The following is an 11,728-nucleotide window of genomic DNA, read 5'->3' on the forward strand; positions in this document are numbered from 1 at the left end:
TCTGGTATAGTAACGGATCCTGTGGATCGTGTAGCGACTCGTAAAAGTAGAACGCCGGAGATGAGAACAATGAAACTGTTTTTGTGTACGGCGAGAAAATCGACCGTTGTCTTTGAGGCGCTTTTGCAGAGGTACGCGGTGGCAGATCGGCGTGTGTTCGCTTTTTGCGCTCGCAGGCAGCTATAAAAGCTCGGGGAGCTGGCTGGAACGTCACTCGCCGTAGCTCTCCGGGCAAAGGAAGCCGCTCTTGGTAAGATCCTCAGCACTGCAGCACGCCTTCATCCCTCTGCACCGACATTTCTGTGACGAAATGCTATTTCTATGTTTCAGTAGATCCTCGCTTACCTACGTTTTCAATTATTGCTAGCCTATCTCGCCAAGTAAAACTGACTAATATAATGTATTATAGTATTATCAGAGTATTACGTCAGCGCTGTTAGTGTAACTGAATTAGCAAATATCGATATTGAAGATGTTGACGACTGTTCTCTGAGCGAAGGGAGCTGTAGACGTTCACAAGTAACTCATTTACGTAGCCTCTATAATGTTTTTATTTCATATAACCATGCCGTACACGAGCATCTCTTGAATCAATTCATTTTATAAAAATAGTTTTGGAGCAATTTATATCTTCTTTGAACTATCCGTTTGTCTGATTGAGGATATAAGTTTAAGACCTCAGTCGAAGCAACTTTAAAGTAGATAGTTCAAGAAGAATATGTGATATTTTATAAAATCGCTATGAACGTCAAATTATTTCCAGCATAACCAGTTCTTATATTAACGTACCGATAAAATATTTAACAACCTCTTAATTTTGCTCTTAGGATGACAATTGCTGTCTTTTGCTGTTTCCAGATTGCAGTTCACGCCGAAGCAAAATGGCCGCCAGGATAGTACTTCTTCTGGCCCTTGTCAGTAAGTACCTCTACGAGACGACTGTTTTTTTTTTTTTTCTTTTGACCAATATAGTTTTCATCTCATTTGCTACTTCTGTTTCTAACAAACAAACACTTAATATTTGAAAAGAGTTATCATCATTCCGCTCTAAGCTATATAGTTACGAATTCCGATTGCTTTGCAGGTGTCGTCTTGTCTAGACCAGTGGACGATGTGGGAGCATTTGAGCCAACGGTAAGTAGTTTTCCAAAATTCTTCTGTTTGTCATAAGTGGGAAACGAATATGTACTTGTTTACGTCGAAAGCTTTCCCTGTGTACGCTGTGCAGAAGTGTCTGAGACGCAGCAATCCCACACCCCAATGTGTTCTGTGTAATTCTGTTCTAAGGTATGTTAAACTTCCTCAAGTTTCACTTGAAGTGTCAAACAGAATGTTTTGTAGCATTTGGTTGCAAATCATATAGGTTTTGAAACGACCAGATGCTTACAAAACACTCGTTCGACCTAGAGTATTGCTCATCAGTGTGGGATCTGTACCAGGTCGGGTTGACAGAGGAGATAGAGAAGATCCAAAGAAGAGCGGCGCGTTTCGTCATAGGGTTATTTGGTAAGCGTGATAGCGTTACGGAGATGTTTAGCAAACTCAAGTGGCACACTCAGCAAGAGAGGCGCTCTGCATCGCGGTGTAGCTTGCTGTCCAGGTTTCGAGAGGGTGCGTTTCTGGATGAGGTATCGAATATATTGCTTCCCCCTACTTATACCTCCCGAGGGGATCACGAATGTGAAATTAGAGAGATTCGAGCGCGCACTGAGGCTTTCCGGCAGTCCGTTCTTCCCGCGAACCATACGCGACTGGAACAGGAAAGGGAGGTAATGAAGTGGCACGTAAAGTGCCCTCCGCCACACACCGTTGGACGGCTTGCGGAGTATAAATGTAGATGTAGATGCCGTAATCTAATCTTAAATCATGAAAGAAGACATTCTACGACATCACATAACAATGACAGGGGCAATATTTTAGGTGGTGATAATATTAGAATCGTGACGTAGATGTTTACGGGGCTAGTTAAGCTTACGTTCAGAGCCATCTCAGGATTCAAACCGATAACAATACGAAACTGGTACTTGTGTACCTGATCTCTCCATAACCGAGATTTTAGAACAAGACACGCTATGCCTGTCTAAGAATATCCGAATCTCATGAAGAGAGCAAACAATCATTTTCAAAATAAGGCATTCATTAATTAATCTTTAACCAAAGTGTTTAGTCAACAATCTTTCTCGAACTGGAAACTGCTTCTACATCTACACCATGCAAGCAACCTTGCAAAATGTGCCACTTTTCTGTTCCATTCGTCAATGGTGTGCAGAAAGAACGACAGTTGGTAATCCACCGCATGGTCTCTAAGTTCCCAGATTTTCGCATCCTGATCACTTCGCGAGATGTGCCTCATTAGCACAGTGGACGAAAAATTCGTCCCCGTCAGGAGAAATGATGCTAATATCGTGCAACGCTACCTCTAACCTCGATAAGGGCAACAATTCGGCGAGGAAGAGAACCCAAACATTTGTTCGCCTATGCCATTCTTTGATGATTTGATCCTTTAGAATTATCACTTTGTATATGGCTGCTATGTTTCACCCTCAGATCGAATTAGTCCCAGACATTTTCAGTGGGCTTAAGCTCGAGTGAGTTAGCGGGTCAGTCGAGGGGGCGATAGGCTACACGAATATTCGTCAAACCAGAGACATATGTGTGTGACCCTGTGAACAGAGGCGTGGTCTCGCAAGATAGGCGTCTTCACAGAATGCTCACCATGAGGGTGTAGAAGCAACACGACAGCGGTGGTGAGTAATGTGACCATATGGTTCTAGCTGTACACCATCTTCTGCGCTCCAAAGCGACCAGTGCTATCTTTTTAGATGAGAAATATTTGGTCCGGTGGCCTCATATTGTCTGGCGTCGGACTTCTTCACAACTACTTTTCCGCGTTTGTTCCACCTTAGATCATATGGTTACTCCCAGGCACTTCACTGTTGCTGCTGTTTTCAGTGATTTATCCCCAATAAAGATCCGTAGCTCGTGGTCTTGCGGTAGCGTTCTCGCTTCCCGCGCACGGGGTCCTGTGTTCGGTTCCCGGCGGTGTCAGGGATTTTTCCTGCCTCGAGGTGACTGGGTGTTATTGTGTCGTTTTCATAATCATCATCATTATTCATACCCATGACGGTCGGAGGAAAGCAATAGCAAACCACCTCCACTAGGACCTTGCCTAGTGATATCAGGTGTTCCCCAGGGAAGCGTCCTGGGACCTCAGCTGTTCCTGATCTATATGAATGACCTGGGTGACAATCTGAGCAGTCCTCTTAGGTTGTTCGCAGATGATGCTGTAATTTACCGTCTAGTAAGGTCATCCGAAGACCAGTATCAGTTGCAAAACGATTTAGAAAAGATTGCTGTATGGTGTGGCAGGTGGCAGTTGAGGCTAAATAACGAAAAGTGTGAGGTGATCCACATGAGTTCCAAAAGAAATCCGTTGGAATTCGATTACTCGATAAATAGTACAATTCTCAAGGCTGTCAATTCAACTAAGTACATGGGTGTAAAAATTACGAACAACTTCAGTTGGAAAGACCACGTAGATAATATTGTGGGGAAGGCGAGGCAAAGGTTGCGTTTCATTGGCAGGACACTTAGAAGATGCACCATGTCCACTAAAGAGACAGTTTACACTACACTCGTTCGTCCTCTGTTAGAATATTGCTGCGCGGTGTGGGATCCTTACCAGGTGTGATTGACGGAGGGCATCGAAAGGGTGCAAAAAAGGGCAGCTCGTTTTGTATTATCTCGTAATAGGGGAGAGAGTGTGGCAGATATGATACGAGAGTGGGATGGAAGTCATTAAAGCAAAGACGTTTTTCGTCACCGCGAGATCTATTTACGAAATTTCAGTCACCAACTTTCTCTTCCGAATGCGAAAATATTTTGTTGAGCCCAACCTACATAGGTAGGAATGATCATCAAAATAAAAGAAGAGAAATCAGATCTCGAACAGAAAGGTTTAGGTGTTCGTTCTTCCCGGGCGCTGTTCGGGAGTGGAATGGTAGAGAGATGGTGTGATTGTGGTTCGATGAGCCCTCTGCCAAGCACTTAAATGTGAATTGCAGAGTAATCATGTAGATGTAGATGTAGATGTAGTACAGCGCTGCGGGTCTCCCACATCGTCCCCTACGCTCCTCGGAGTATGGAACCTCATCATCATCTCATCAGTGTAATCGAATAGTAATCGATCTTTCTGCCTATGAGCAGTACGTTCTCCTTACTTACATTGAGCTGCCAGTCCCTACACGAAGCGTCGATCCTGCAGAATCTCGCTGCATTTCGTTGCAGTTTTCTGGCGTTGCAGCTTCCCAATATACATGAGCATCATCCGCGAATGGCTTCAGGAAGTCTACGAAGTTATTCACCAGATCGTTTATATACTGTATTTCGTGAACAGTAATAGCGGTATAACACTGTCAAGAAATACTCTCGAAGTTGCTTTTACATATGACGATTTGGTTGCATTAAGAACGACATAGTGAGTTCTGTCTGCTAGAACACCTTAAATCTACTCAGAAAACTGGTTCTATATTCTGTAAATTCTAGTTTTGTTTACCAAATAATAACGTATAACTGCCACTGGCAGACTGGACATATTAGTCGGCGACAAACCTCCTCGCAGCCTACCTCCTAAATTATTTGCAGGATGTATTCCAATCTCTATCTTCCTCTACAGTTTTTACCCCCACAGTTCCCTCTATTGCCATGGAAGTTATCCCTGGTGTCTTAACAGATGTCGTAGCATCCTGTCCCCTCTTCTTGTCAGTGTTTTTCATATATTCCTTTCTTCACCGATTCTGCAGAGAATCTCCTCATCTGTACCTTATCAGTCTACCTAATTTTCAACATTTATCTATAGCACCACGTCTCAAATGCTTCGATTTTCTTCTGCTCCGGTTTTCCCATAGTCAATTCCCCAGTAATGTACCAAGCTGTGCTCCAGACACACTTTGTCAGAAATGTCTTCCGCAAATTAAGGCCTAAGTTTGATAGTAGTAGACTTCTCTCGGGCAGGAATATATTACTGAACCATATCCGCTCTACGTTCACACCACGCAAACCACTGTCAAGTGCATGACAGACAGTTCTTAGCATGGTACCACACGAAGGGTTTCTTTTGATTCCAATCGCTTATGGAGGACGGAATAATGACTGTTTTAATGCCTATGCGCCTGTGGTTGCGATAATCAGTCTAATTCTGTCTACTTGGTCCATACACGAGCAATACAATGGAGGGAGGGGGGGGGGGGGGGGAAGGGGCCGAATATATCTTGATTTTCACTTAACATGGGTTCTTGAAATTTTATAAGTAGTCTTTCGGAAGATAACTGGAGTCTATCTTCAAACATCTGTCAATCTAGGTTTTTCGACATTTCCGTTGCGCTCTCCTCTGAATCAAACATACTTGTGAACATTCGTGCCACTTTTCTTCATATATGTTCAATATCCGCTATTAGTCTGGTTTCGTATGAGAGCCACACACTTGAGCAGTATCATATGATGGGATGCACAAGTGATTTGTAAGCAGTTTTCTTTGTACATTGACCGCATTTTCTCACTATCCTGCCTATAAACTTCAGTCTGAATCTATGTGATAATTCCATTTCATATCCCAGCAAATTGTTACACCTAGATATTTGTGTACGTCAACTGATTCTGTGACTTATCGATGTTATTGTTATATGATAAAACTTTTCTTGCTGTTTGACATTGTCAGATTGGAGATAAGCGATATGTGTTTATTGAAAGCTGTGGATTAAAAAGAATCTTCATTAGGCAAGAGCACAAGTGTGGAGGAGATAATTCAGATCGGGACACCTCATAACATCTGAGCTCAGAATATGAAGAGATTATCATGGCAACTCATAATGTTCTTGCTTCTCAATGCTGTCTCAGTATATGGATAAGAGTGTATTTGTTGTCTATTTTTAAATCAAGAAGCGTATTTATGTAATCTAAAAGGAAGTAGGTGAGTTTTTGAAGCCAGGAGGTATGTCGCCAGGTGAGAAAGGACGACATGGACGCTGAGGGCGCAGAGTCCCGCAGCTATGGCAGCCACAGCTACGGGCACGGCTACGGATCTGGCCACGGGCACGGACACGGACACGGACACAGCGTGGGTGCAGGCCTGGTGAGCATCGCACAGGGTGCCGTGGATGCTGCGCACAGGGCAGTGGCCGGCCAGCACGTGGCGGGTGGACAGGCTGCCTTCCAGGCCAAGGAGAGCCTGGCTCAGAACGCCGCCGCCGCAGCAGCCACGGCGCAGGCTGCGCTCGCCGGAAAGCAGGTGGGTTGCTCTGGCAGCTGCAGGAGAAAAGCGTAGTGCCCAAAAGGAAAGTAAATGAGAACTAAGAACTAGCTGTAGGATATCACAGTGTGTACTGCTGTTAATATCTCACTCATTAATTGATAATTGTGAAATAAGCTAAGCATTGAAACTCTCATACAAGTCTGGTCATTCGTCACATCATGGTTATATGTATTTCGAGGTGAATGTGTATAGTGCAGGCACTTTAGGTGGCAGTGGATCACAAACATAAATAAACAAGAACTTAAGTCATCACTTGGAGAGGAAAGGTGTGGGGAAATGAGCCCCAACTCTGTCTCACATGGCTGGCAGCCTACATCTGTGATTATTGCTAACGCAAAAACAGGACTCATACAGGATAAAATCAGTCACCAGTCTGTTCTGTTGTCGTGAAAGTCAGTACCGAAGTCCATGAAGGACCGGGATTAGCCTGTTCACTCATTTTGAAATGAGAAAAGGGGACAACTCTAAGAAAAGCAAAGTACACAAAGCATTCAGTGATGACAGTCATTCAATTGCTTGTTGATTTAGGCAGTGTCATCAATGAGGTAGTATGAGTGTGACCTCTACTGGCACCTTACACAACAATATTTCAAGACACCATCTTCGAAAACCACCATGTTAAAATGTCTACACAATACATGGGTTTATTTATTTATTTCGAAATATTTTGTCAGTAGGAAACCATTAAGTATACATGACATATTTTATTTCTCAGTTTATGCTATGCGTATTTAAGAAAATTGGGATCATTGCATTTACTATCACCATACCATGCTCCGGTTATTGTCAGTAGTAAAATGTGCTCTCACTCAATGGCCGCTACTAGTTGTGATGAGTCCTGTACAGAACACCTAAAATTGTGGCACCTTTGGCGCTCTTCTAAGCTTGATACCCTAAGTTGCAGCTTGTGTTGCTTGGGGCTTCAGCAAGCACTGATGTGGGGAGGTTCGATATTTGGTCTGAGACATTGATGTATACTCTGCTGATCGAATACTTGTACATTACCACTTCTCCTCACCTGGTTTTTTGCACTCTAAGGATTTGAAAGAATTCCGTGTGTGTTGACAGCAACAAAACTCACAAACATTAATGACTTTGACTAGGAATGATGATGTTTAGAAACAGGAGAATCCAATAGTATTGTATTACAAAATGATGAACAAATTTTACAGTCATTCATAATGAAGTGACACTAAATGAAATGAGCATATTAAATTAATACGATGGAAAACAAGTGGATTATTTAGATACATGGAGAGAATACCTGAAAAAAACAGAAAATAGATTTTCATGGAATTTCTTCAGTATCATCAGAAGGCAGTTGACCTTTCACAGAAAATGCCTGATACAGTTAGAGGACCGACGTTCGGTGTAGATTTCTTACCAGTTATACTGCCTGTGTTATATATCTTGAGTCGGAATCATGAGAAAAAACATAAGTGACAGATGTCAAGAGTCGTTCCTTCCTTGCAGCATATGCAAATGGATAAAACAGGAAGTAACTAATACCGGTACAAAATACATTCTGCTGTGCATTACATAGAGGTTTATGAAGTACATATGAAAACTTAGTCTACAGAGGCAGGAAATCTGCATCTACATATAAACTCTGTACACCACTGTGACGTGCATGTCTCAGAGTGCATCCTGTTGTACCACTCATTAAGGCTTCTTCCTGTTCCATTCATGTATAGGATACATAAACAATGATTGCTTAAAAGTCTATGTATGCACCGCAATTAACCTAATCTCATGTTTGCGATCCCTACAGGAGTCGTATGCAAGGGGTTGTATATTTTTACATTCTACATTTAAGGGTGGATAATCTGTGTCTATCTTCAATCATGTAACACTTAAGGTTTCAAAGCATCTCTGTTAGGCTATTCAGTGGGCCAGACCGACCTGTGAGCATTCGTATTGACCTTAACTGTACTTACCTGTTGTTGTTGTGGTCTTCAGTCCTGAGACTGGTGTGATGCAGCTCTCCATGCTACTCTATCCTGTGCGAGGTTCTTCATGTCCTCATACCTACAGCAACCTACATCCTTCTGAATCTGCTTATTGTATTAATCTCTTGGTCTTCCTCCACGATTTTTACCCTCCACACTGCCCTCCAATACTAAATTGGTGATCCCTTGATGCCTCTGAACATGTCCTACCAACCGATCCCTTCTACTAGTCAAGTTGTGCCACAAACTCCTCTTCTTGACAATTCTATTCAATACCTCATCAATAGTTATGTGATCTACCCATCTAATCTTCTGCATTCGTCTGTAGCACCACATTTCGAAAGCTTCTATTCTCTTCTTGTCCAAACTATTTATTGTCCATGTTTCACTTCCATACACGGCTACACTCCATACAAACACTTTCAGAAACAACTTCCTGACACTAAATCTATACTCGATGTTAACAAATTTCTCTTCTTCAGAAACGTTTTCCTTGCCATTGTCAGTCTACATTTTATATCCTCTCTACTTCGACCATCATCAGTTATTTTGCTCCCCAAATAGCAAAACTCCTTTACTACTTTAAGTGTCTCATTTCCTAATCTAATTCCCTCAGCATCACCCGACTTAATTCGACTACATTCCATTATCCTCGTTTTGCTTTTGTTGATGTTCATCTTATATCCTCCTTTCAAGACACTGTCCATTCCATTCAACTGCTCTTCCAAGCCCTTTGCTAAGTTTTTATTTCTTCTCCATGGATTTTAATACCTACTCTGAGCTTTCCTTTTGTTTCCTTTGCTGCTTGCTCAATATACAGATTGAATAACATAGGGGAGAGGCTACAACCCTGTCTCACTCCCTTCCCAACCACTGCTTCCCTTTGATGTCCCTCGACTCTTATAACTGCCATCTGGTTTCTGTATAAATTGTAAATATCATTTCGCTTCCTGTATTTTACCCCTGCCACCTGTATTCTAGGAAAATCAGGCTGGCCTTTAGATATTTTTTCACACAGAAAATGATCCTGTGGAATATTTTTAGGGGATATATTTTGCACAGTTGTAATTATTCACCGTGTACGAAATTTGAAATGCATATCTTCTGGCAGGCAATCGTCTCGAACCTGGAGCGCGCAGCACGGGATGCGCACGCGCAGCTGGAGTCTGAGCTGCAGCAGCTGGCTCAGGCACAGCGCGCGGCGACGACGGCTCAGCAGGCGTCGGCACAGGCGCAGCAGGAGGTGCGCGCAGCGACCGCAGCTGTGAACGCGGCGCAGCTGTCGGCAGACCAGGCGGCGCGCGCCGCTCAGGAGGCGCAGGCCGAGCTGGCGTCGCAGAGCGGCATGGTGGCAGCTGCGCGCACGCGCCTCTCGCAGGCACAGGCCCAGCTGGACGACGCGCGCGCAGACCTGGCTGCCACGCAGCGCGCCGCCGTGCGCGCGGCCGCAGCGGCGCAGACCGCGCAGAGCAACGCGCACCGCCACGGATATCATGGATACGGGCACGGAGGCGGACACGCTGCCCACGACAGCGGCCACGGTGCCGGTTTCGGCTTCGATGAAGGCTTCAAGAGCGGCTTCCACTATTAACCATCCCATCTAATCAGTACTAAAAGTGCTGTCCTTAACTCTCAATATACACAGTGTTTCTTCTGTATTTTTACTTTCGTAAATAAATAAGATACAAAGTACTTAAACTGGCATTTCTCTTTCAGTACTTAGAATCAATTTAAGTCCAGGAGAGCTTCCAGGAGATCTTGACAGAATATCCAATCCACTTTGACCGACTCTACAACTGCAAATGGGCTCGTATTTGGCACATATGTCACGTGTATTAAAAACATATCTCAAACTCGTAAGTTTCTTAGTACTCCGGCTCTACAAATAATGGAAGTTACCTTAGTATCAAGTTCTCTTCAGAAAATGTGATCATTGCATACTGCCTGTGTATTTACGACAAGAACACAGGAACAGCATCAATAATGTGGCTACATTACATTTTGCAGTATCGACTCTGGAATGTGTGTTCTTATAGGACAACTATCCAAGGATTTCCACCCAATAATATCCAAACAGCAGACTCTGTACGCAATTTATTAAATTGCCAATACTAAACTCTTTTAACTAACAGCAAATTCATATAACTTACAGAACTTAACAAATGGTTAAAAGAATCAGCTTTAAAAACAATAACGGCAGCTTGCCACCATAAAATCAAAGAACCTTTTACAATAGTGCTTTTAGAGTTTACCCAAGAGACAAAATCCAATAATAAGTTAACTTGGCAATACAACTTAAGATCGAGAATAATTTACAACTTAAGATCATTTACAAAAACCTTTAAGAATGATAATGACACTTGGCACCATAAAATCGGAAAACATTAAGAGCAGTAATAACCTAAAAAAATAATAATAATGGCAACTTGGCACCATAAAATAAGAGAAATTTCTTCTGCAAGAACAAATTACAATGGTGCTTTAAAAGATTTTACTCCACAGACCAAGATCCAATAATAAGTTAACTTGGCATTAAAATTTAAAATCATTTATATAAAAAAAACTTTGAGAAAAATAATGGCACTTGGCACCATAAAATCAGAGAAGCGCAACACGCAACCAATAAATAATTTGATACAACCAAAGGGCAAGGGCAACTCCCAACGCAATCACAGATGAGCGAGCTCTCAACACTTCGGAACCTTCCCACTAGAAACGGTCCCCGAAATAAACCGCTGAGAGTTCGCCGACATGCCTCCCACAACTGCCCATCACTTATACACCCTGGTTATGTTCTGTAACACACGACAGATAATATCAGCACAAGATAAAATTCAAAAATCAAATAAAAATATAACATTCCGACAGCACATGATGACCACGGCGTCGTTAACTCGGGCGCTCTTAACAAGTGCCGGAAGCCAACACACACAAATCTTAATAAACAATTCTCGCTTCTTGAAACAAAACAATAAAAGCCAAGCGCACATGAATAGTCAAACCACAGTCTTAGAAGTGCCTTAACGACACCAAACGCGACTGTTCCAGCAAGTTAATGATAATACAGTGAGATAAAAATACAGAACATACTACTAAATGCTGTTACACAAACCAAATTGACGAGATCGTGTTGTTCAGATCCCAGAAGACCACATATACCAAGCAGCAGTAATTCACTATGCATATACTGTCCAAACCGCCTTTCTTAGACAGACTTTACCTAACACTTCAAATGCCAAATATACCATACATGAACGCAACTCCGAGCAGGTAACAGGAACCACCTCCGTGAATTCCTTCAAAAAGGAACAAACAGGCACCACCAAAGGTAACGCTGAGCAGACTGGGCGGGCAACGACCCACTCAGCGGGATAACCAAAAGATACTCCAGTTGAGCAAATAAATTAGTACCAACAAATATCGTAACGTGCCACACACACATACAGCAAAAACTTCCAACATCGCCGTC

General features: G+C 42.8%; 1 protein-coding gene across 1 annotated transcript; it reads left to right on the plus strand.

Moving 5' to 3' along the window:
* The first annotated feature begins 224 nt into the window (after nt 1–224).
* On the plus strand, nt 225–9,908 carry LOC126469612 (tol-Pal system protein TolA-like). The gene is made up of 5 exons (XM_050096735.1): nt 225–250; nt 859–918; nt 1,085–1,134; nt 6,002–6,286; nt 9,371–9,908. Exons 2-5 carry the CDS (start codon nt 882–884, stop codon nt 9,848–9,850), a joined length of 852 nt encoding a protein of 283 aa, XP_049952692.1. The 5' UTR covers nt 225–250; nt 859–881; the 3' UTR covers nt 9,851–9,908.
* The last annotated feature ends 1,820 nt before the right edge of the window (nt 9,909–11,728 follow it).

The sequence above is a fragment of the Schistocerca serialis genome, chromosome 3 (assembly GCF_023864345.2).
Source record: "Schistocerca serialis cubense isolate TAMUIC-IGC-003099 chromosome 3, iqSchSeri2.2, whole genome shotgun sequence".
NCBI classification, from domain to species: domain Eukaryota; kingdom Metazoa; phylum Arthropoda; class Insecta; order Orthoptera; family Acrididae; genus Schistocerca; species Schistocerca serialis.